A 27,022-nucleotide genomic window follows, 5' to 3' on the forward strand; every position below is an offset into this window, starting at 1 on the left:
ATAAAATTAAATATATATATATAAAAAAAATAAACCCAAAATGTTTATCGTTCACAAAACACCTCACGGTGTAATTATATAGCATATTTTCATTCTCAAAACACCTCATTCACAATTTTCATATTCTTCATATACTTGACTCTGCTGCCATCTTTGCCCTGGGTATCTACAAGAGTTCGAGACACATTTTCATTCCGCTTCAATGGTCAACCCATGACTGAAGTCTCCTTAGCCATAGTTACTTCTATCTTTTTATAGACTCATGGGGTATACCTGTCTAAACCAATCAGATAACACCTGGTCATATGGGAGGTGCTATGGAAATGCCCCATACCGACCACAAGGTGCACTTTTGTAGTTTTCCATTGGACATGTGATCTGCTATTATTGCCAATCCGGTATGGTCAGCCATTATTACCAAGGAACTAACTTCATTGTTAGTAATCATGTTATGATATGATCGTCTTAAAACACCATATCCTTTACCCTTGTGGTTGTTACATTTTTATATAGTACCAGCAGATTCCATAGCGCCATAAATTATCATATGGGCAGAGTCTATAGCATGATGTGCATACCTGGGAACTTCTGGGCTCCAACTACCCAGAGCCTTCCCTTGCGGGACGTGGCCAGGACTGCACACTGATGTCAGGGGGCGGTCCTGTGATATCAGTGGTAGGTCGCAGGATTAGGGTCTTGACCTGGAGAACCAGAGAAGAGGTGCTTCACCCGGCAATGTCTGGGACAAACCCGGAGAGTTCCCAGGTATGATGATGAGATAAGACAACCTCACACCTTGTCTGGCATCTTGCTATATGCTGACTTTGGCTGCTGGTTCCCCGGTACTTTTGTAGTATGTAGCTAACTTTCTAATACTCTATATGGGCAAAAGTATTGGGACACACCTCTTAATTATTGAATTCAGGTGTTTCAATCAGCCACATAGCCACAGGTATATAAAATCAAGCAGTCTACAAACATTTATGGAAATAATGGATTGTTCTGAAGAGCTTGGTGAATTCAAGTTCGTACTGTAATAGGATGCCACCTTTGCAATAAGTCATTTCGGGAAATTACATCCTTGCTAGATATTCCATGGGGGAAGTGTTTAGGAACAGCAGCAACCCAGCCGTGAACTGGAAGACCACATGAAGGAAAGCATTTCCAGAAGAGTGGAAGCTGATATAGCTGCAAAGTGGGGGCCAGCTACATATAACTGTTTATGTAGTTATTAGACATGTGCATTTGATTTGGGCGAACATGAAAACGAACACTAAGTGTGCGTTTTCGTTGTTCAGCCCGAATACCGAACATGGCGGCGGAAATCCGTAGCCGTCAGGGGTTAAAGGGCCGTGCAAGCAACCAATAGGCTCACTCGCACGGCCCTTTAACTCCTTACGGTGCAACTTGGCCGGCAGAGACCACTGGTCTCCCTGCTCCAACAGTTAAAAGTCTGTACGAACGACCAATAAAGTCGCTGGTACGGACATTTAACTGTTGGAGCAGGGAGACCAGTGGTTTCTGCCGGCAAAGTTGCTGCACCAGGATTTTAAAAGTCTGTACAAGCAACTCTATTGGTCGCCAGCAGGGGGCTCGTCTGGCATCAACCAATGAAGTAGAGGTGTACTTCATTGGTTGATGGCAGAGGAGGCCCCTGCAGGCAACCAATAGAGTTGCTTGTACATTTAAAATCCTGGAGCCAAAGCTGCTGCGTAGTCCATACCGCGTTAACCCCGTATTAACCCCTTCTTCAAAAACAAAGAAAAAAACAAACACAAACAATGTACACGAATAGTTGCCCGAACCGAACACAGGAACGGGCAAATGTTAGCGGAATACAAAGATTTTTTCCCCCTCGAGGACGAACGCGAAGAGTTGGCCGGCGCCCACTTATGTCGTTATGTATAGTAGTTATGTAGAATATGATGTCATCAAAGTCCCTGTTGATGTAATGGTCAAGTGTCGCAGTATTTTTCTTTGTATAGTGTATGTGAAATCCCTTATTTCGCTTCTCCTTTCTGTTTTGGCCATAGCAACAGCTGCCCATAGTTACCAGTTCTCTGACTCACTCATTAAAATCAAGAGACCTGTTGAGCCTTGTTGTATAAACTTGGGGGTGCTGCAAAAAAGTTTCTCAAGTGGAAGGGACAGTGCCAAAAATAACATCTATAAATGGTATTAAAAAAAAAACCTTTATAGGTATTGCTGATGCTATATTGCCATTTCAGATGTGGCAGTTAAGTGTTTTTTGTTTGTTTTTTTGCAATATTTATATACAAGATGCGCACCTTTATATGGCTAGTTTTTATCAACAGATGTAGGGTTTGGAATGCCCGTTGTATTCTAAAATAATGGTTGTGAAATAGTTTTGTGCATTTTCAGGCCTGCAAGATCTGTGTAATTCCCTCACCCACAATGCATTGGAAATGTTGTCATGTTAGGGAGCAGTTATCCCCCTGAATATATGCATACCTGGGAACTCTCCGGGTTTGACACACCCCGCTCCCCACCCATTTTTTCCTTGAAATGGGGGTGTTTCCCGCTACCATCAGTGGGAACTCCCTCGACGTCAGCCAATGTCAGCGGGTCCACCCACCAACATCTGGCCATCTGGCCGCATCCCGCAAGGGAAGGCTCTGGGTAGCCGGAGCCGAGAAGTTCCCAGGTATGAATATATGATGTGTTTTATCAGATTAGACTGAATGCATCAAAATAATTACAAATTAAACAAATAATGAACTGTAATTTTTGATGGTACTGTCCCTTAATAAAAGATGTTTTTGGGTGTCGGCGACCCAATTTATTTATTATTTAACATTGACATGCCAGCAGATTATTGCATATTGGAGTGATGGGAATTAGTATAACGCTTGTTTTGGTCTCATTGCTTGCTTCTGGAACTACCATGTTTTCCAGGACATATGATTTCCGTGTATTGCTGGCCAGCACAAGTGGTTCCCTGTAGGATGTCCAAACGTATAAATGGGAATTACTCTCATATACCAAATGGCAGCACTATTTGTGGTTGTTGGCGACAGGTGAAATGTATACATGCCGGGAAATCATGGCCGATGTGGTCTCCCAAAACAGTGGTTAATCTCCAATCAAAAATACTGCTGGCCATCCAGCAACATGACGCTATAAAGGATCATGAAGCGGAAGGAGATGGGGCTTAGGCTCAGTTTGTTTCCTCTAGAAACATTTTGCAGGGATGAGGAGGGCTAATGGGCATCACTTAAACTTTAATAACTGTGTATTTTTTATTTTTACTGGTGATCAATTTCAGGAATGGATACTATGAGGTTACTTGGGCAACTCCTGCTATAGTATGTGGCTGGATGATACAATACACATATAGCACTGTGAAATATGCTACTGATTGACCTTCCAAATTCATAAACTGATTCAGGTTTTACAGAGGAACTTAAAAATCACAATTTGTGTAAAAATCGGTAATCTTTTATTATTCATATTATAAATTCATATTCTTCACTATTCCCTTATGCTCTGTCCTGAACTTCTTATTCGTTGATTCCTGTCCCACTCTTAGCTTCAGCTTATGATAATATAACTTATAATATAGTTTATTATAAGGTGTGCCCCACCCATTTGTTATGTTTGTCTCAGTCTGCCTTATTGGTTGTGTGTTTAGATTCATTGTTTAGTTCCAGCTTATTAGTAATTCGGGAGGATGGATTTAGTGTTAGGACCCACCGATATATTGGAGTACTTCGGCGTAGTTGTGGGCTAAGGCATGCTATGGCCATAATATGTGATGGAATCTCCAATCTTGTTATCTTAGAAAGGGGTTCTATTCATGTCCTTGTCTAGTCTATCCTGTTCAGTCCTGTTATTTCTGTGTAGTCTTGTCATGTGTAACCTGGTCTTGTCAGCCCTCTACTGTCGTCCTGTCCTGTGCCCCGGCAGAGGGGTGTCCTGTCCTATTTATGTCAGATCTTATGTGTAGCCTGTCCCTGTAACCTGTATTCCTGATTCTGCAACCTGTTTCTACTTTGGCTCTGTCCTGCCTTTTCTGTCCTTGGCTACAGATATCTCTATATCCTGTTATCTGTACCGGATACTTCCCAATGCTATTTCAGCCTCCTGGTATGTGGGCACACAATCCTGATGGCCCAATACTTGGTTGCCCTGCATCTGTTCCTGTGTCTCCGCTCTTGCACGGTGACTCCTAAAATTCCATCATTGGGCTCTCTGGCTCTTTACAGTCGTCTGTTCGTGACATGGTGGCTTAACAGTTTTGCTTCCCATGTGAATGTGTATATGGGGTATAAGAAATAGCAAAAAAAATTGTGAACACATACCAATCCCTGTAGAAATAATGTAGAAATGTAAATCTCTGCCAAAACATGCCGCATATTTTAGAAGAGGTTGGTGGAGAGATGGAGGTTTGAAAAGTAGTTGAATAAATCTTGCGAAATAGCTTAGGTTATCTGCTTTCAGAAACATACTTCTGTGGGGTGGTTTTGTAATCTGTAAGTGCTTTGTAATACTGTAGTATATATATATATATATATATATATATATATATATATATTGTCCAAAAACAACTAAACTGACGAATAAAAAACAGCTATGGGTAATTTTATTAAAAGTAGTTTATTGCCCTTCCGCCGATGGAGGCATATAGCAGTAAATTGTGTGCTCTTTAGTATGCATTCTTTAACATGGGAGGAGAACCAAAATACTTACCAACTGCTGCATACCATCCCCTCCACGGTCTGTGTTTGATGCCAGTTTTGACTACTTGAAGCCGCCAGTCACTGTCAGGAATGGACTCCCAAAGAAATAGGAGTGCTTTCTGTACATGCGTGCTGGGGGTCTCTTTAGTGCTACTGGAACTCCAGCATTGCTGCCAACTGGTATCTCACATATGTGCATGTATGGAAATCATCTCATGCAAGGCAAATAGTTTGGGATTGAGAAAAAAGGTTAATCCATAGATTCTGTTAAATGCTTGTTTGTTTTTCCCTGAATGCAAATATATACATTAATTAATTATAATATAACACTGCTATTGATTCCCTTTTACCTTGTGAAACAATAGACTCATTGAATCAACTAAAACATTTGGATGACTGCCTAGTTAGTAAAACAAATCCTGGTTGTAGGCTGGGCATAAATAAAAGTGCTTCTTAGTCAAATATTTAGGTGCTATGCTTATATTCATAATTAATATACCATCGTGGATAGTATAATTGTATAAACCTTGGTCATGGAGAAATCTGTTTGGTGTGAATTTACTGTCTACCCACTTTTTTTAACAAAATATTAACTGACCCTTGCCCACAGGAAGAGTTGCCACATCAACCTTTTTGTCCAGGACATTGTCACGCCAACTTGTGTAGTGTATACACGGACTTCCTACCCAGTAGAGATGGTATGGCCAATTTCAGCATGAGAGGGGTTCATTCGATTGTATAGGCATGTGGTGCCAAAAGGTCTTATAAGATAAATTTGTCTTTTGATGCTGGGACTCCAACCAGAGCCATCTGCAAGGTGTGAAATGTTACAGAGGAGGTGCCGCTATGTCTAGGTTCAAGTGTAAACGGACCGAGTAATCAACCATATGCCTGTATCCCCTCATAGATTATGATTTTTTTTTGATATGCTAAGTGACCATTAGCAGTCAGGAAAACCATTTCAAATCCAGGTCATATCCAACACATACATCAATAATAACCCATAGATAACCCATAGATAACCCATAGATTCATAATCATCAACGGGGAAGCGCACCCTACAAAAAGAATACAAATATGGCTAGTGCAACTTAAGCTGTTTGGAAGAAATTAAAATAAATTAAGTTATTTTGACTGAAATGTTTCTACAACACAAGGGGGAGGTCACTTTTGGTACACCTTCCCTCCGCTTATACCACCTCTGGGCCGGCTTGGAAACCCGAGATGAACTGGAAAAGGTATAAAGTTAATGAGAGGAAATTGGTCATGGTGCTTACTAGGGGCCAAGATCTAATTTTGAGTAAGTCGCCATCTTTCCTTGCCGGAGCAAGTAAAAATTGTTACTTTACCATTCAAGTGAGTAGTTAGGTTTTCTGTAATTTCTCCTTTTTATTTTGATCTGTTTGGTGTAAATCTGTTTTTTTGTATGCACTGTGACTATTTTTTGTTCGTAATAAATATTCCTTTAGTTCTGCCTTTGTCTGGTAGAGACTCACGTTACCTGATTAGACCAATTTATTGGTAATTTGAAATCACATAATTATTGTTTAAAGTATATTGTGTGGGGTTTAGTCTAATTCACTTGCGGGACCAAGGCATCCCATTTATAAATTGTCTGGTGGCAGCGTTATGATATTAGTTATGTCATTATAGTTAATTGTGGGTGGTATTAAGGGTGGGTATTTTTAATTTTATCACTATTTTCGGTCTAGGGCAGATAGTGAATTTTAACCCTTTTACCACCAGAACCAAGTGACGTGTACGCATGGAGTAGGGTGCGTTCGTGACAGACGTAATATAGATTTCATGTGGTGCTGGCCAGCACATATAAAGTAATATCCTGGGATATGTGGTATGTAAAAACTCACAGAATGTAATCATTTACCCAGTTATACATGTCTTGGAAAATGGAAGCATTTTATTGTGATATTCTCCTCAGTTACATACTCTACGCTATTGATACCCATCACTGAGTAACCCATGGAACCTAGAAAGCAGATGTCTGCGTGCATGTAAATATATTGTATGGGGTCAGCAGCAGAACCAATGGCAAATGTCAAAAATGAAGAGGTGGTTGGCAAAGTAGACCTCAGAATCCAACCACTTATCCAATACATGGTGGCACTATTGGGTAGACTCTCTGTGATCACTAAAATTAAACGTGGAAAAAACATTTCTAAACTCATCAGAAGCCTTCTCATGCCTTCACTGGCAGAAGTATGCCATTTGTTCTGTTAGATAGCCTTGCACTTTTACTTAAACGCTGCGGCTCCATTCAGAGAAGCAGAAGGGGCATGTCTGTAAGACAAAAATCCATACAGATGCTCAAGAAGGTCAGAGTACAAAGGGGAGGGATTCATACCAGGTGTTGGGTTGCTCACACAACTATAGTTCTGCCCTTGTGCTGAGGTATCTACTTAGGCTGACATTCCTCCAAGATGAAGCTATGCCATCTACTCCCCAGATCCAATGTTATCACGAATCACTGCTCGAACATGGTGCAATGTGTGCTCTAGATGGACAAGTTGGGACATTGTTGATGTGAATCAGTTACATGGTGAAATATCTTCCTTTCTCCAAATAGAGCATACTCTAAATATGTAGCAAAATCAGTGTACTGTATGTTTTTTTTCCAATAACTCTAAGACTTGCTAGCGCCAGCTTTTGGCAGTCCTTGCAGACCATAATGCTCAGGGCCTTCCTTGGATTGAATCTACAAAATTATTAATTCACAGTTCACTTGCTAAGCCTAAAACCATTTTTCATGTCGGCTGTCTCTGCACGTTTTCCTGTTTAAAAGCTGACAGCAGTGCATAAGCAGAATTCAGCAAAGATAAAATCAAAGCAATATCACTTTTATCACATCCCTATATCCTGGGGAACACAGAATTTCATTACATGATATAAGGATAAATATCCTGTGTTCCATATTCCTTGATACATTTTCTAGCTGTTTATCCACTGACAATAAATAAATAGCATGTTTCAAACTAACTTTGCTTGCTTAAAAACTTTAAATGCAAACTTAGAACATGTCATATCAAAATCATATGGCCAACACAGAAAAAGGATGAGATCAAATTAAGTAGAAATAATAAACTGAGTTAATTTAGAAGGTGTTTTACAGGAATAACCTGGAATATTATTCCAAGATGGATAAGAAAATCCATATAACGTAGTTTTCCTCTGACACTGTTACACATAAGAACATTTCTGTATGTTGACCAAAGGTTATAGGCGGCATGGAGATGGGCTGAGCCTTCTGGTCAGGTAATGTGGTAGTTTTTCTGGGAAGTGTTTGTAATTTATGCAGGTAAAAGGTGATGGGTTATGGTTCTGGATCTAAGTATTACCTGGTAAAAGTAATCTGACATATATTAATGAAAGACAGCATAATTCCATGGGAACATGTGATACATTACACAGTTTTTTGTGTTCACAAAGATGAATTTGTGGCAAAGAGTATTGCTATAGCCATTTACACACCTATCTATAGAATCATTTAAAAAAAAAAAAATTTTTTTGTTTCAAAAGTTATATTTTTCCAGAATGTTAGTATGGATGTATTTTATATTTTATTGTTATTGAAATTATCTTATTACAGATCGTTGAAATAGTGTTATAAGTTATAAACAGGACGACTATGATCTGTAAATTTGTTTATTGTGTTTAAATTATATATTGTAATATGAAAATCAAATAAATAATAATAAAAAAGAAATTAGAGACTTTAGGCCACGAGAATTTTCATTACATCTAGGACCTTCATATTGATGTGAAAGCCTGAGTATGGCCAAGCACCATGCAGGACAATCCATTCTAATCTGCATATATTCTTTGGTCGCTCTGTTATACTTTTGCAAAGCAATTAAGCGATACCTTACTAGGTATTCTTTTGAAGTAATTCCATGATCCATTCTTGATGAAAGTTAAGTGGGTAATTCAACTCTAAGGGGAAAAATCCCAAAAACTAATGATAACTTGTAGAAGTTTAGCAAGCATGTACGATGATGGGTTCTATGCCTCTCCAAATTCTTTACAGGTTAAACCCACTCACCCCGGTCAGCATGAGGTAGGGGCAAGGATGCCCCTCTGAAGGGGTGAGGAGGTGTATTTGGACAGCAGTCTGGTCTGTCGAGAAAGCGGTTATCTCGACTGATCATTCGACAATTTAGTGGATAGACCCAAAATGTTTGTGAGTTGTACATTTTGTGACATGGGACCATATAACCACACAATCTTATGTTTGAAACACCACATGTTCGTATTTCTGATGAAATCTCATCACTTATTAGTAGGTCTGGCAAATAAAACAATTTAAATAAAGAAAACAAAAGAAAATCTTTGCGCTAACAGGTTCCACTGACGATAGTTGGGTGGCTTATCCGCTGCCAGCAAAAACAAAACAAATCAAGGCACAGACCTTTGTCTTCTTAGCAAACCTTTTGGGAGAGAAATGCAGGCACACTCACTGCTTGTGTCCACAGTTTAGTATCTACTACCACAATGTTGGAGGGGATGGCTGGGGGACCTCTGAAGGTAAATTCACCACTTGGTGGGTCATTGAAACCAAGCCCCTTCTGTGCCCCAAAATTACTATGTGAAAATGTGTTTTTACGGGTATTTATTTTTGTCCGCTCCGTGTTTATACTGGCTTCCATCCAAGCAGATGCTAGAATGTGTGTCACGGTACAGTCTCCACACACTGCTAACATTGTATTCTAAAGCTGGCTCCTCCTGTAGATACCAAATCAAGTGCATTTAAAGTAGCACTGTCAGTAAGTGTGTGCAGACTCTGAAACCAAATCATTAAGAAATGTATTTTTTGTATAAAATATATTTTGTCCATTTTAATAGCCGTCTAGAATGCCATTGGCAAGAACAGAGGTCAGCATTAATTACTGAGCCCTGTCAAAAAGGGACAATGTTCCGTGAAAGTATAACATTCCTTGGCTGCCAGAACATGATCTTCACTCTTTGAAGGAGATGCCAGGGACTTCACAGATGTACCAGTTTATGTGGTCTGTTGTGAACAGCATAAATTTTCTCTTATGTATGTTCAGTAAGCTGTTGTCTCATAAGTGCTAGTTACATTCTGTATTCGTTCCAAATTGGTTAAGATTTCCTCTTACAGGGAGTCTTGACTTATTCTCCACATGTTGTTTATAATGTTTCTGAACCTGGCTGGTCTGTTTATTGTAAACCTTTGCAGACATTGTCAACCATAGCATGGTAATGAGCCATGTCAAGCCACCACCCCAAACTCGCATATGCAGATACGAATGGGCAAATGAACATGCAATATGGACACGCTGTAATTTTAAATGGTCATCACAGCTGTCACATACTCTACATTAAACCTCATATGATGGCTCCAGCATCCCTCTAAAAGAGGTTAGCAGGGCAAGATGGGAGACGTGGGACACGAGAGTAGAGTTAACTCAAAGCAGGTAAAAGCCAAGGTTGCATATCTTGATAATGTAGAATAGTCATTTTTGCCAAGACACCTGTACATTTCATGTGTTGCAGACCAACAAAAGTTGATCAGTAACAATAAATGTAAAAGAAATCGCTATGGCATTTAAAATAACAAATCCCATTAAAATTTTAAATATTGAAAACTTGCAATAACATTAACACATGTTAATGTGGGGGAGAAGAGGGTCCTGATTAGCTTACCCTGCTCCTTGTAAAGCATGGCAGATAGAAATAGAAAACTATAATAGCTCTTTCTTATCACAAGAAGACAGTGGGTTTCTGCTTGGAACTGTAGTCCTACAAAATTAAACATAGTGGATTTTACTGTGTTATTGGATTTTATTAACTGGAAGAAGGGCCGTGAATTCTAAAGGCTACTATAGGGTTGTTGAAATACCTGTTCTTGTTTACATTCTGGGAAAAGTAACCTGGTCGATGTGCTTAGTCATGGGGAATTTTACGTGTTTTTTATGCCTCATTCTACTTGCAGTTGGGCAATATATACTGGAGATAGTATATGGACAGTTTTGTACAACAGAAACCAAAGGAGTCAGCAAGATTCTTATTGTGACGACCCCGGGTAAATCGGTGCCATCTGTGGTAGTTATTGTCTGAATTCGGTATGTCCCAATATATGTGTGATTATTGTTATGCTTTTGTTCTTCCCTCATGTGTTATCCTGTCCATGTGCCACATGTCCTGCCCACGGACTTTAACCCCTCGTAGCCCGGACACCATCGGCCAGACCACAGCACTATTGTATGGAGATACCCCACGTGTGGTGGGGTTATCCGGGAGGGAGTCCTCAGGACTGCGAGCTATCTATCGGTAGATCGCCGCCACTCCTTCAGAATCACCCCGTAAATTACGATTTAAGGTTGTACAGATATTGTGGGACTCGGAGGCCAGAGTATGGCATCGGACTGTCTGGGCAGGGCGGGAAGATGTGGACATGATTTATGGTTTGTTTCTCACCTAACCTATATATAAGCCTGTGTGTTTCCCAAATAAACAGTCCCTGTTTTACCTCACTACGAGTCCTGTCTTGTTATTGAGGTAAGCCTCGGTGGTGCCCTTATCAGGGCGGTAGAGCGCTGTATTGCTATACTTCCGTATACTACAGTGCCGCCGAGGTTCCTGAAGAGCTGTGTCCTCTGCTATGATCACTTGTTGATCTTTTGAGGACAATAGCCCCACGTTGTAGCTCAGCTTCGGCTAGGCACAGTGGTAAGGCAACCCTTCTCTCTGCAAAGCTGGTTCTGTCTGACGGTGAAGGGGTTAATCTCTGGTGTCCCGGCCATGGGGCGGAGGAAGCAATGTCCAGCGGGTGTACCCAGTCGGGGTACAGGTCGTTCCCATCACACTTATCTTCAAACTTACTGTGCTAAAGGATATCATTATGTTAACCATAGCAAACATCCATAGACAAAACAGATTAGCATACCAAAGTTGAAAAGCAAAAACTAAGGAAAAAAACGTGGTCTCCAGCAGTTTGTGTCTCTAGAACACACAGGAAATGTTTTTTTATCTCTGAAGAAAAGTGAATCTCATTTTATGAGAAACATCTGTTATTTAATTGTGAAACATGAAATATAGTATCCATCTGTAACTAGATTGTAAGCTCATTTGAGGCAGCAAAGTTGCCCTTCTTGATCCTGTGTAGGCATAGAACCGTCTTTAGAATAGAAAAAATGGCAGAATTAGGAGAAATACTATGGGTTCCATAACTTTATCCAGGGACAAATAATTGTTACTGGCTTCTAGTTTCAATAAAGGATACAACTTGAGATCTCCTTCTATTATGTGCTGAAACCTTGCAGATGAGGTATGAAAGTATTTCAGAAGGGGTGGGAATTTGTGAGCGGTTGAGACTGCTTATGCAGGACAAATGTGGGGCCTCACATCCGACCATGTGTTTATCTAAGTGAAAGACAGCTCTGTCTCGTAAAAAGGAATGGTATCAGTCAATGCTGATACAGTATATTTTCTTTTCTTTCAAAAATGCTATGTGAAAATATCCAGAAGAATTTTAGATTCACTACATTAGATTTTTCATGGGTACATGTTTTTTTTTATTGGATGTTTTGATCTGTTTAATATTGCCTTCCCGTGTGGCATTTTAGGACAATTTTACTTTTTCCTAAAGCCCACGGTGGGTGTGCTTTATTGTGATGAACTGTTTATTATTATTATCATTTATTGTTTTATATAGCGCCATCAAATTCCATAGCACTGGACAATGGGTGGACAGGACATAACAAGTAGTATGTAACATAACAAATTGACTAACAGAGACAACAGGTGAGGAGGGCCCTGCTCAAACGAGCTTACAGTCTAGAGGGAATGGCCTCCAGTACCAAAACTGGTTCTATGTTATCTTCTATGTCTCCAAGCCATAGTAGACAACTGGGTGGCAAAGTTCCATTCTTGCTCAATTTGGAGTTTGGAGAACCCTCATCCATAATCTGTGTATTGGGAGCCCAACTGGCCCCTACTGTGTGCCACAAAGCCTTAGCTGCAGTGGAGCATGTAGGACCCTCCCCACTCTTTCAGTGCATCCCCCCATGCACAGACATGCCATTGTGCTGAAGCACACAAAAGAAAACACTGGATTTATTGCTGTTTCCATGGCAATACAATATTAGATAAACCACAATTTACAGGATATAAAATGCATGATGGATTACTTATTATATAGAGATCTGGAAATTATAGTCCGCCACTGAACATTCATTCTTGGTTTACTTTTCCTCAGACCTTAGAAACATAAGTGTTGATTTAACTCTTAGAATGCTACTGAGCCAAAGGTCATCCTAGTACCTATAGGAATGTTTCATTATGCTCTGGTATTTACAGGGTTACTGCAGCAGGAGCAGCAGCTAGTGGGAGGGGAGTGGGGGTCACAGAGCCCGAACCTTCTGCTCAGAATGTATGCACAAAGAGGCGCCCGCAGCATATTGAGAGATGTGATGTAATGTGATAGGAAGCAGCTGCCTGCACCCAGTATAAAGTCCACAGCGCCCCGGTACATTGCCACGGACAAGACGGGAGCTCCCTGCTTAAGATCAGCAAGGTACTGATTTCTGTTGAGCTGGGAGGTGCACAGTATGTATTTGTGTGCTGAGACATGGCTGCACGGCATACATTTATATAGATGTTGTTTTTGTTTCTGTCCAATTGTTATGTTATGTACTATTTGCTATGTCCTGTTTACCCACTGCACAGCACTGCGGAATATGATGCCGCTATATAAATCACAATCATATATATATATATATATATATATATATATATATAGTATGTCACTATATAAAGCTGCTTCTTGAATTAGAAACATTAATGCATTCTTTGTTAGTCTTTGTTAATTCATGTGAGTTTATTTTAGCTACTGTACCCCGCACTCATTGCAAGCCTCCACGTGGCTGGTTGCACCTAATCGTTGCAAGCTGCATGGGATTTAGTATAAAGCGGTATTTTTTATTTATGTAGCACCAACAATTTACACAGGGCTCCTTACATACAAACGGGAAAAAAATGATCTGTGCGCTTAGTGTATCAAAGTCTACAAGTAACTAATGACCTGATTTTCCAATTGATCCACTATTCCTCCTTACAAGTAATGGTTAGTACTGTGCAAAAAAAAGAAAAAAAAGATAATGTCGTATACTGTGTATCAAAAATTTGTTATTTCGTATTATTGCACTCGTAGCAGATAAGGCTTTTCAAATATAATTCCAGTTCTTGGTGTAGCAGCGGGTTAACCCGCAGGAATTGAAAGAAATGTTTCAAAAGAAATGCAAAACTATGAATATTTATTTTCCACATAGGGAGGAATATTGGATCAATTGGAAAATCAGGTCATTATATACTTGTACATTTATTTATTTTTTTGCTGTTTGGAATTTTAAGTATGTTTAGGTGAATTTCACACTCTGTCTTTCTAGCTGCTGGTTTGCTTCTCTGGTTGCTTGGTTTTTATAACCCTTATATATATATTTAAAGGGTATGACAAAACTAGAACTGGCCGATACATAAGGTAAAGAGGCTATGTGTGCAAAAGGGTGGCTGCTTTTGGCTTACATATTTAGTATTTATTTTAAAGGTCGTTTGCATTTATAGAACATGGAAGTCTTTTCAGTAAGGAATACTTTTCCGTTTGTATAACCTTTAACTGTTATGCATATCACATTTCTTAACTGTGCTGTTCCTGTTTCCTGGTTGAAATCTCCTGTCTTGGTACCTGAAGGGAAAGCTCTTGATCACTAGAGTTTATTACGTAAATTCTATAAAAGCTATAGAATTAATATCTGCGGGAAAAGATATATAAATAATTAAACCAAGGATCTCAAGCTAATGGATAATTTGTCAATGAGAAACTGTTTGTCGATTTCTAAGGTATAGTAGAAATTGAAACTTTTGCTTCCTTTCCTGTGTGCATTTAAATGTCTTTCTATAACCAAACTGGGGCTGGAAAAATCCAGCCGGTAACCTTGGGCCCTAAACATTTACTGATGGCACATTTTAGTCTAATCATGTCTTGCATTTAATGTTTCATAGATAGAAACCTCACACAGGCTGCTAAAACTCTCTGCATAGCTGTTAATTGGGCGGTCATGATGTGCTTGGACAACCTATTGTTCTACACGTTTTTGTCCCAATGAACCCATCTTGTTTATGGGGCGATTCAAAACTTCTGAAACAAGATCCAGTGAGTTGTGTCCCACAGTGAGAAAAATCTCACTACTGGTTATCCTATCCCTGTATTTATCGACCACGCAGTGGGAAGGAGTGTGCCCTGATGATCAACAATGTGACATACACTTCTCTCCCTCCTGTGCCACTTCCACAAACACTCGGTTTACCAGGTTTTCAAATCACCCTGACCTCCTCGTATCCATGGGGATTGATCACTGCTGCACTTATAATTATTCCCTGGTTTTTACTACTTGTTGCTTTTGTCACTTCCGACCCTTTAAATAGAGCATGCAAATGACAATATATTGAAGCACCAAGTGGTGTATTTAGGTTTTGTGCTGAGCTAGGCCCAATCAAGTCCAAGTACCCCCCACATCCTCATTAACCAAATGCAGACCAAATGCACCCCTTTAAAAACTGTGCAAAGACAAAGCTTTCAGTTATGAATCAATATATTTTCAATTAGATATGCGCTAATGGGCCAAAAACAACACAATTTTTTTCAATGAGCTACCTATACCCTGCCCATTGGGTTCAGATGAAATTTGTTGCCCAGTGCCCACATTCATTCACTCTCTTCCGCTCTCTAAATGTTTCCCTGCCTTCTCTGCCTACCACTTCTGCTTCCACTTCCTTGTCTGCTTGTTTATCTTCTCTTTCATCTCATAATTATATACTATCTTCATCCACATCGCCACGGACATAACCTTGCGGGAACTTCTGCCAAAATGGTGGCACTTTTGGTGATGTTCTTTAACTTCTTGGAGGAAATTTGTGCCAGGTTATGTCCGGAGAGATGCAGACGAATATAAGAGAGAAGATGAACAAGAAGACGATCTGGAAGTGGTTGGCAGAGAAGCAAGGGAAACATTAAAGAGCATGAGAGAGAGTGAGTAAATGAAAGTATGAGTGAGTGAAAGGGCAATAATTCAGAGCTCTTTGTTTTTTTCCATCCACTTTGTGGGGGCGGGGGGGTCTGGGCATTTTTTGTGGCCTCTTATGAAAATTTGCCAAGATTAAAAATTTCCAATTCATGTGCATCAGAATGAACAAGTCTATTTTTCACCTAAAACAGTGGTCAGACTTATGTCACTAACCCACACTAGGAAATGCACTTGAGACTTAAAACACACAAACACATACTCTGGCAGCAGGGCTGGCCACAGTCATTCATTAGGATTCAGTGAGCACGGCGTGGGAGCCAGTTAGGAGGATCTTATGGGAGTGCCGCGGCACACTTGCGCGGCGCCCCTATTGTAATTACGCTCCTGCGCATAGATGTTGGTGGGAGGGGGAGGCTCATGCTGAGCTGCTGTCTGCTGAGACTTGGTTGGGGATGGCCCAGCGTAACAAGCATTAAAAGAGGTGGGGTATAAGTGGGTGTGGTAAAAGGAGAGGGGCTTGGGTGGAGCCAGGGGGGCAGCAAAATTACGGTATGTTTTGCCTAGGGTGGCAAAAATCCTTGCACCAGCCCTGTCTGGCAGGCACCTCTTCAATCCTGGGTTGTCCCAGTGAACAGCCAGCCCTCTCCTTTGACTGCAGAATCCCAGATTTACCAGATGTTCCCATATTCAGAGAAGGTCCTAGACCGTCACTTATCTCCTGGGCCTCTGTTAGGCCTAAAGATTATTTTTCAGACGTAACGTGGTGTTGGCATGAAATGTTTTCAATTCCGAAAAATGTAATTTTCCGATTTAATATGCTGGAAATTTCATTTGTTTTTCACTATTTTATTTTTTACTTATTTTATTATTTAGATCATAGGAATCTCTATTGAGACTAGAGGGAGGCTCCATCGTAGCAATGATAGCAGGGATCCCTTTAAATATAATTTTATTTGAACATTTTGAGGGAGACGCTTTATTTTTCCCCCTTTTTTCACTATGCTCTCCTTTCTTTCTCATACACTAGGGGCTCATCAGAGGCCCCAGCAGGGTCTCTCTCGCTGTGGGATTCCTTCTGTTGTATCTGCGCTAACCCAGCCTGAATGCCTAAACGTTCCTTCAATGTAACCGTGATTGGTGTGAGTGGTTTAAGTTGTTGCAAGCAGCCATCAATACTAAAGTGGGGTAGCACATGATATATTATGCGCTTGGCATTAAAGAGGAAGTCTCTATTTGTTGCGTCATTATTTTTTTATTTTGTATTTTACCTAGTAATGTGTAAAGTAGGTAGTTATTTACTTGAAATAGAAAAGCAGGAAAGACGAATGTTTTGCACAAGTTCTCCCTGTGTGAATAACAAGTTGTATCACCTGTCCGAGATGGACTTTGTACGCAGCGCTAGCTCAAGGTGATGTCAGATGCCCCATACCTGAAGCCACTCATTGTTGAAAAGGAACGTTGGACAGCATTTGTTTGCACTATACGTACAGCGTTATCGTGCACGGTGCGCTGCGTGTAACGTAATCTGTGCGGTGTAACGACGTGACATCTGAACCAGAAAGGTAAGTGATCGTATGCATTCCTCAAGCTTACTGCTTCATATTAAAAAAAGATGCATAACATATCTTGAAGAAGTTCCTCTTCAAGTGCTGGTTTTGCAGATATGTTTTTCACCCAGCGATAAGTGTCAGTTTTCTGGAAGTGCTTAACCCCTTAATGACAATTGCCGGTTCTGGCACGGCACGAAAAAAAAGTCGATTATGACAAATGACGTGCCAGAACCGGCACGTCTTTAAACGGGTGCAGAAAGCGATCTACGTTCGCTTTCTGCACCCAAACGGCGTTGCTGTAATGCCTCGACCTCGAGGCATTCAGCAACGCCACGATCGGCACCAGGGGCCATGTCTGGCCCCTCCCCGGAGCGTCAACAACCGCCATACATTGTATGGCGGCGGACGCCCGTTTTAAAAGCGTTTAGGAGGCGATCAACGATCACCTCCTAAACTTAAATGGTGTCGCTGGAATGCCTCGATCAGTAGGCATCCAGCGACACCAAACACTTACCTTTGGATGGACTGTGACCGCTCCGGAGAGCGGTCACAGCCGCAGCTGCACGCTGTCTTCGCCATCCGCAAGATGGCGGCGGCACGGGAAAAAGAATAATAAAGTTCTAAAAGTTGGCTAGACGGTCTCCAGACCCTCTAGAGAACTCTGGCTCCACTTGCAGGTTGAATACAGGTACTGCATTCAACCATACAAGTCAATGGAGCCCAGCTTTCTAATCACAGTGTGATTAGTAAAAATAAATTAAAAAATAAAATAAAATTAATAATAATTAGAAAAAAATAGTAAACAAAACAGTAAAATGTAAAAATAATTTCCCACTGATGTCACTATCAGGGGAACCTTCAAGTTGAAAAAAAAAATAATTTTTTTTTTTTAAAAAGGCAAAAAAAATAAAATATATATATAAAAAATATATTTTTGTGAGCAAGTCCTAAAATTAGCACATTAGCTTAAAACAATTCTCGCATGGAGAGAGTTAAAATACTGGCATATTAAATGCCCATGGGGTGTCTACTTTTAAAAAAGGTATGATTTGATGGGGTAAATTGAATTGGCCGGGTTCAACAAGGTCCCAATTAACACGGGGGGAAGGATGGCCACACATCTAATTTCCAATTAGAAAAATGCACACATACCAAATGTGGCCTTTTAGTTCCCCCCAAAAATGACAAACCCATGCATATGGGGTATCACTGCACTCAGGAGATGTTGCTGAACACATTTTGGGGTGTTGTGTGACAGCGGCACATACCAGAAGCTGTAAATTCATACATACCATAGGTGTGTGGGGAAAAATACACACAAAAGAATACTACTGCAAACTTTGAAAAAATTCTGGTGGTAAAATGTGTGCATGCAAAGAGTTAAAATACCAGCATTTAAAATACCCTGGTGTGTCTAGTTTTCAAAAATATATGGTTTTGTTGGGCACACTGAAATGGCCCGGCTCAAAGATGTACCAAATAGGGCATGGGCAGTGGATCCCCAAATGCCAAAGTTCAACATTGAAAAATGCGCATGCCCCAAATGTGGCCCTTTTGCCCCCAAACAGCCAGGCAAAATCATTCATGTGAGGTATCGCTGTACTCAGGAGATGTTGCTGAACACATATTGGGGTGTTTTGTGATAGTGACATATACGAGAACCTTTTAATTCATACCTGAAGTAAAATGTGTGTGACAAAACAAATGCAAAAAAATGACTACCACAAAGTTTGACAAATACTGGTGGTAGATATGGTGCATGGAAAGAGTTAAAATACTAGCATTTGAAATACCCTGGGGTGTCTAGTTTTCAAAAATATATGGCTTTATTGGGCATACTGAAATGGCCCGGCTCAAAGATGTACCAAATAGGGCATGGGCAGTGGATCGCCAAACGCCAAAGTTAAACATTGAAAATGCGCATGCCCCAAATGTGGCCCTTTTGCCCCCAAACAGCCAGGCAAAATCATTCATGTGAGGTATCGCTGTACTCAGGAGATGTTGCTGAACACATATTGGGGTGTTTTATGATAGTGACATATACCAGAACCTGTTTATTCATACCTGAAGTAAAATGTGTGTGACAAAACAAATGCAAACAAATTACTACCATAAAGTTTGACAAAGACTGGTGGTAGATATGGTGCATGGAAAGAGTTAAAATACTAGCATTTGGAATACCCTGGGCTGTCTAGTTTTCAAAAATATATGACTTGATGGGGTAAATTGCATTGGCCGGCTTCAAAGATACCCGAAATGGCACATGGGGGGAAGAATTACCAGATTTGGAAAAAATGGCTTTGAAATAGCAAAACGCTACCTGTACTTATTGCCCCATAATGTGTAGAAAAAAGCAAAAAAACATAAAAACATTGGGTATTTCTAAACTCAGGACAAATAGTAGAATATATTTAGCAGTTTTTTTCATTACCTTTTATAGATGAGTAAAAGATTTTTCAACTAAAAGTTAGAAACAGTAATTTTTTTCCAAATGTTTCACCATATTTTATACTTTTTTTAATAGTAAATAATATGATACAATCAAAACAATGTCATCTAAAGAAAGCCCTTCTTGTCCTGAAAAAAACAATATATAACTTGTGTGGGTTCAGTAAACGGGAAAGAAGAAAATCACAGCTAAACACGAGCAGCGCAGAAATGTTAAAACGGCCATTGTCACGAAGGGTACAAAAAGTAAAATCAGCCTTTGTCACGAAGGGGTTAAACACAATACTTGGGTGCCGTTTTTTTCAGGCCATTATACGTGCACAACCTTTCTATGTATTGAGGGCACTGGCACAGCCTATAGTCACAGGGGAGCCTAATTGTTGAAAAATGGACCATACCATTCCTGTGACGAAATACTAGTGAACTCTATGTACACATTTAAGTGCGTATGCATCTTTGTGTTTTCGCACGTCTCTTATGCATGTGCTATGTATGTGTATATATGCTTGTGTGTGTGTATATATATAAGGGCCCACAATTTGAAATACACGCCTTTCATGGCCAGTGCATTGGCTGTTGAAACGAGTTATAGAATCGATTTTCTACAGTGTTACCGTACGGGAGCGCGATCATTATGTACACGATGAGTCATCATTTTAGCAAGCGTAGAAACCACGTGATGGAGCTTTACAGTTTAACCCTTCCATACTTTACAGTGCCGGGCTGGTCCCGACTCCCTACGGCACTGTAAAGTATGATGCAAGCTGATGAGCGATCTGCGAGCAGCGCCACCAGCGACCCGTCACACCCATTGGCTGTCGGAAAGCTTGAGGGCGTGGCTTTTAGGTCCCAATATGACCAATAGCAGAGTTTAAATGATCTTCAGACGGGACGGTGATGTGGGATGATGTTTATAATGTGTCAAACTGGGAGAGCTGACAGTGTGTGTGTGTGTGTGTGAAGTGCCGCTGAAAGGGCTGCAGTCGCCTCCGTCTCTTCTTTGAGTAAGTAAGGGCATTACTTTCATAAATAGCTTAATTTCTGTGTACAGAAGCTGTACATGTATGAGTTGTTGGGGCAGAGTCTGGGTTTTTCCAGAGAAAGCATTGATATATATAAGTGACTTGCCATGCTTTGCTTTTATTGAGTGGCAGTGTCACACTCACTACCTCAGGAATATAAAATACTCATCTGTATTATCAAGTGAAAGTGAATGTCTGGTTACATCCATGTAAGGAGTGTGCATGATAACTCCCATCATTCAGCTCGTATCGCTAAAAGTAATCTGCATCTTAAAAGATGTCAGTGTTTAATAAACTATGGGAACCAGGCTGGTTATTAGCGAACGTCTTCATATAATAATTACGATGACTTCTGCAATACAAACATATCTTTGTATTCAATATCCAAACAATTGCATTAGGTTTTCGCAATAGTTACCTTGTGATGCAATCTGTTTTTAAATGCCGGCAACTGTATCCACAAAGCCGAACCGGCTTATTATAATATACACGTAGAATATTCAGAATTCACACAATTAGATATGGCGTGCAAGAATTCAATACATAATGGCCTGGATTCTGCCAAATGCTTTCTGCCCTCCAAAACGAGTCATAGCTTTATTTTATTTTTGCTTTAAAAAAATATTCAAGGATATGCTTCATATATCTAAGAAGGAGTAATGCCTGGTCTTAACATGTAAAACAAAATGTAAAGAAACTACAGTTATGAATCAAAAGTTCACGTATAACATTTAAAATTGCACATTTCCTCATGTCACATGCCTCGCTTTGTGACAGTATGACCACATTTACTTAGCCTGCAGTTTTGTGCTTCTTAAGGAATATAAACAATGGACTCCATTGCTTAACTACTTATGGTTAGTAAACCATTTTGAAAGGGGCTATTTTTTATCAATTGGGGTGTATTTTAGACAGTTTACTAATTTACTGCCCTCTCCTTTAGACAGATTGAGAGCTGCTCTTTTGTAGCCTGAAAACCACCCCTAGCTTGTGATCTACATGTTAGTGCCCCCTGGGCATCAGGGGTTTTCTTCTTTTCTTTTCACAGCCTGTTTTGGTCATGTGATTATTCATGTTTTCTACAGAGCAGTTCTGCTTTTCCTATCCCATATGGCAGGGGCATCCAACCTGCGGCCCTCCAGCTGCTGCAGGACTACATCTCCCATAAGGGGCTGGCTGAGGAGGATGGGAGATGTAGTCTTGCAGCACCTGGAGGGCCGCAGGTTGGATGCCCCTGCCGTATGGGAGATATCTATTAAGTCACACACTCTGTCTCACACTCTCTCATATAGATATATATATATCAGTACTGAAATCCGGCATTAGAATTGTAACAGGGTACATGGGTACAGAGAAGATTTTTTATTGCCACCTGGTTGTATTATGATACGGATCTTCATCTTCCTTTTCTTTCCCCAGTTTGTCCTACTTTTTTTTTTCCTGTTGTGCCTTATCCAAAGTGGCAAAATGTGATCTCATATTTGACACTTAATGACCCTTTGCACAGTGCTCATAGGAAAAGAAGGGTCATCCAAGACTAAATATAAATATAACAAACATTTTTAATACGCAATTTTCCCTTTAGCTCACTGATTATTCATCTGTCTCACTGATCAATGTTGGTGACCTAAACATGTCAGTTTCTTAATTGTACAATGTATATTTTTAGCCTTTTTTTATCATCAATCTCACCTATCAATAGCGAGTGACCTAATCACTTGGTAGTTTCACCCCCAAAAGCAAGAAGTGCTCCTTCACAGTTCACTGTAAAAAAAAAAAAAAAAGTGACACCTCTTCGCGCTCTCATGAGGGTCTCTCGTCTCTGACATACCACACATACGCAGTATCTATGTGCTCAGGTGAATGTGTTCTCATTTTTATCACATGATATTCAAAAATGCCTTACCCATACATGTTGGGGGGGGTGCTGAATACAAATCATGAGTTGTTTCTGTACTTAAAAATATCCTGTGAATGAAATGCTAATGAACCCTTGTAACACCTGAAATAGATGAAAGTACCAGGCATATAAGGTTTTTCCAAAATCAGCACAAATGAAACCATTAATTATTCTTCGTTTTCTTTTTCTCTCATACTAAATGATAGTGTGTGTATATTTATGATTTGAAAGCAAAAGCCCTACTTGTCCTGAATAAAGCAAAATATAATTTGTCGAAAAAACTAAACCAGTTTGTGGGAAGTCAGCTGAATAAAGACTTGGAAAACACGCTAACAGCAGCACCTATCACACCATAACTCGCTCCCGTTGCTGTTTATTGGGGTGTGTAAGGCTTTTCTGTTTTACATGCTTGAAATGGCAGGTGGGAGTGACTGTAAGCGTTCAGACTGCTCTCATGTAATATATAAGGGAGGCAACTATAGTATTTCTATAAACTTTTAAACAGTTAAGTGACTGGGCATTAAGGAAAAACCAAAATGACAGGTTTCTTTTACTTCACTCTACATGATGGAGCCATTATCTGGAGATATTTTAAGAGCCCCCTCTAGGTGGAGCAGCAGCTTTAAAGGAGGTGGCTGCAACCTGCAGAAATACAGTATTCTATGGGAAACGAGGAATGTCCCACAAGCGGTGGACACATTTGCATGTGACGTGGGATTATGAACTAAGATGTTTGGTACAAAGCTTTGCTGTGGTACTGTGCGACAGATTTGTGGCTTAATATAGTGTGACTTACTATGACACAAATATTATTTTTATTTTCATATTGCAGATGCTGGATTTGACCACAATTCTGTTTCTTTTTGGCATCCTTCTTATCATAACTTTGCTAATTGTACTTCAAAGTAAAAGACGCACCCTCGCCAAGATTTATTTTCATGAGACTGTAAACCGAATCAAAGATTTATTCATGGCTCAGACAAAGGAACAACGAGTTTTGGAATTTGTTCTCAAGAACGCAGTACGTGGGGACCCCCAAAGCGTTGTGGATAATGTCGACAAATACTGCAGCCAGAAGGAGTGGGCCATGAACGTAGGCGATCAGAAGGGTAAGATGGTTTTATGTTTACCTGCTACCTTCACCAATGAACCCAAGAAAGCACGCTATGTACCAACTGATGCTCTTAAGCTTTTAAAGGGGTGCTCCCACCATCATATGCACTTTATTGTGCATCATATGATTAGCAAGAACGCTTTTAACTAAAGAGAAGCAGTCAATTAACAAAAGAGGAGAAATAACCTCATTAAGAGCAATTATCTTCCAAATTCTATGAAGATGGCTGCTCTCATGTTATATACATATAGCAAGTTTTCTAATGCATTATTAAATGGAAATCACTCAAGAGTTTTCACTTTCAAAAAGAGTTTTTTTTTTCTTATCAACTGTGTGGATTCAATTTTAGGTCTGATCCTAGATGAAATAGTGAAGGCGACTGATCCATCTGTCCTGCTGGAGCTAGGTACATATTGTGGATATTCTGCCATCCGGATAGCTCGTTTATTAAAGCCTGGTGCCCGCTTCTACACTGTGGAGATGAACCCAGCTTTTGCCGCTGTGGCCAAGCAGATGATTGAGTTTGCTGGCCTTCAGGACAAGGTAGATCCATGCTTTGAGATAAAACTGGTTGGCTTTACTAATTAAATCTAACATAGGAACATAAAAAAACATTATGGTTAACCCTGCTGTGAAAGACAAAAAAATAAACCCACATTAAAGCAATTTTCCAGTTGTGCCTCAAAAAGTGGAGAAATTCCTTGTCGACTCCAAAAAGGCATTTTTCACTTGATCGATATGCTCCTCTTACTCTTAGCTTTACAGTATAACCACTTTATATGATTGTTTTAGGAACTAAAAGCATTTTTGCTTGTTAAAAAGCATTCTTTTACATTCAGTAAGAAAATGTTAGCAGTCTTTTTTTGTTTGTTTTGTGTGTTTTTAGGGCTTAGGGTGTTAAGCTAGAATAACGAGTGGTTTGCTGTCTGCCAGATGTTGGCATAGGTATCAAAGTAGGAATGTGGAAACCTCTCATACAGAGAAACAGTTTAAATCCCAGCCTTACCCGCAGGCAAGAAGGCTGCTGATGTAATACTTAACATTGTAGGGTTCTTCAACTTTCCTGCTTTAAAACAAAAGAATCAAACCTAATTTCACAGCAGATTACACCTGTGTGTTGCAGAAAATATGTTTTGCGTTACTATTTCAGCATTGTCGCAGATTATTCATTATATAGGTATTCCAGTCACAAAGAAATTAATATTTTATGTATGCTTCAAATCTGTTCTCTGGGTTTTTTAGGTGCAGATATTAGAAGGTGCCACAGGTGACATTATCCCTCAGCTGAAAAAGAAGTATGAAGTGGACACCTTGGATTTTGTGTTTGTTGATCATTGGAAAGATAAATACACATCGGATACAAAGCTTTTGGAAGTGAGTGTCAAAAAAACATGCCATTTGCTTCATTGTGTAGGTTTCTGTGTATTGTAGAATTAAAAGCATAACCTACCACACACATAGACCTAATGCACACATTTGCGTTCTGTATTTCTAGATATGTGGTCTCCAAGCCTTACCTTAATGAGAAATGCTTATGGTTCATTAAACATTATAAAAGCTATTGCAGCGTATTGTAATACATTGCATGTTCTTCGCTTTATTTTTATAAAGCCTTCCGAAACAGAGCAGTCTGTCTAGGGGTCTAATGTTTACCACCAGAATGTAACCTGACTTCTGAATCAATAACCTATTTATATTTTGTCTGAGAAATAATATACAAAGCTTCATGGTCTGTTCTGTTTTCCAGTGCTGTCGTCTTATTAAACGTTAATTGCACCCATATAAATTATATATAGTTAGAATATTTTTGTTAAAGGTTTGTTAGTATCTAGTGTGTCAGGCCAATATTTCTTTGCATGTCTCATTACACACTTACCTCTGAAGGTGTACTTGCTTAAAAAATACACAATTTTTAGGAAGCTACAGTCATTTGGCTCATGTGATAATAAAGTGTTCCAGACAAAAATGACTGCTTGACTAAAGTATGATTTCTGGGTGTAGTTTTGCTGTTCAGCAGTAGCACAGTACTAGATGGAACACTACTAAAATGTATTTTTTGTTCTTGCTTGAAGGCTGCTTATACCTAATACATACTTTCCTTCTTTTCAGAGTTGTAGCCTGCTTAGAAAAGGCTCAGTCGTCCTTGCAGATAACGTAATTGTCCCCGGAGCTCCAGATTTTCTTGAATATGTTCGGACCTGTGGCCGTTACGACTGCACTCATTATCCATCATATTTGGAGTACATGAATGAAAAAGATGCCTTAGAAAAGGCAGTGTTTAGGGGATAAATCGTGTTTTACTCTGCCAGTAGTTAGTGTTTTAACTGCCAGTATTAAGAGCTCTAAGTAATTACTTCTGTTACTACAGTGGATAAAACTGATCTTTTGTGTTTCTCCATTAATCAGTAAATATACTTGTTTTCCGCATTGTTGACATTTTCATGATGGTAAAAAAGAGAATACCCAGATCTTAATGTACATGTATTTATGTACAAATGATAAATTCTAGCACATTACATTGCTACCCTCAGTCAGCATGTATATTGCGTGGTGGACCTTGCAGAGTGCATGGCACTGTAGCACAAAAGTTTGTGGGGGTTAGTAGACTGTCGTGTATGATGTGTTAAATGTACACCAACGAAAATCTTTTTTAAAAATATAATGATCTCTAAAATGAAGCTTTTTGGCCATCAAGGAAAATTTTATGTCTAGCACATACCCAAGAGAGCACCATCCCCAAGCATGGTGATGGCAGCATCATGTTGTGGGGATGTTTTTTCATCAGCAGGGACCAGGTGAAAGACCTGAAAGGTCAGGATTGAAGGAATGATGGATGGCGCTAAATACAGGGAAATTCTCTCATCCAGAGATTTGAGACTGGGATGGAGATCTCAATCCAATTGAGAATGTGTGGTATGACTTACTTTGTCTTATTTCTTATTTGTTTCACAATAAAAAATATTTTGCGTCTTCAAAGTGGTAGGCATGTTGTGTAAATCAAATGATACAAATCCATTTTAATTCCAGGTTGTAAAGCAAAAAAATAGGAAAAATGCCAAGGGGTTTGAATACCGTATTTATCGGCGTATTACACGCACTTTTTTAAACTAAAATATGAAGTTGAAACCCTACCTGCGTGTTATACGCCGATAAATCCTAGAGCTGCACAATCTTCCCCTGCACGGCTCTCTCGCGCGCCCTCTCTGATGCCGGGAGCCGGGTGATGAAGTC

At 39.8% G+C, this 27,022-nt stretch overlaps 1 protein-coding gene across 1 annotated transcript; it reads left to right on the forward strand.

Annotated features, from left to right (window-relative positions):
- Window positions 1-13,094: 13,094 nt before the first annotated feature.
- Window positions 13,095-26,767, forward strand: LOC128501637 (catechol O-methyltransferase-like). Its single transcript, XM_053471193.1, has 5 exons — window positions 13,095-13,251; window positions 23,510-23,786; window positions 24,141-24,334; window positions 25,034-25,165; window positions 25,901-26,767. Exons 2-5 carry the CDS (start codon window positions 23,510-23,512, stop codon window positions 26,078-26,080), a joined length of 783 nt encoding a protein of 260 aa, XP_053327168.1. The 5' UTR covers window positions 13,095-13,251; the 3' UTR covers window positions 26,081-26,767.
- The last annotated feature ends 255 nt before the right edge of the window (window positions 26,768-27,022 follow it).

Source organism: Spea bombifrons, chromosome 1, assembly GCF_027358695.1.
Source record: "Spea bombifrons isolate aSpeBom1 chromosome 1, aSpeBom1.2.pri, whole genome shotgun sequence".
Taxonomy (NCBI): Eukaryota; Metazoa; Chordata; class Amphibia; order Anura; family Pelobatidae; genus Spea; species Spea bombifrons.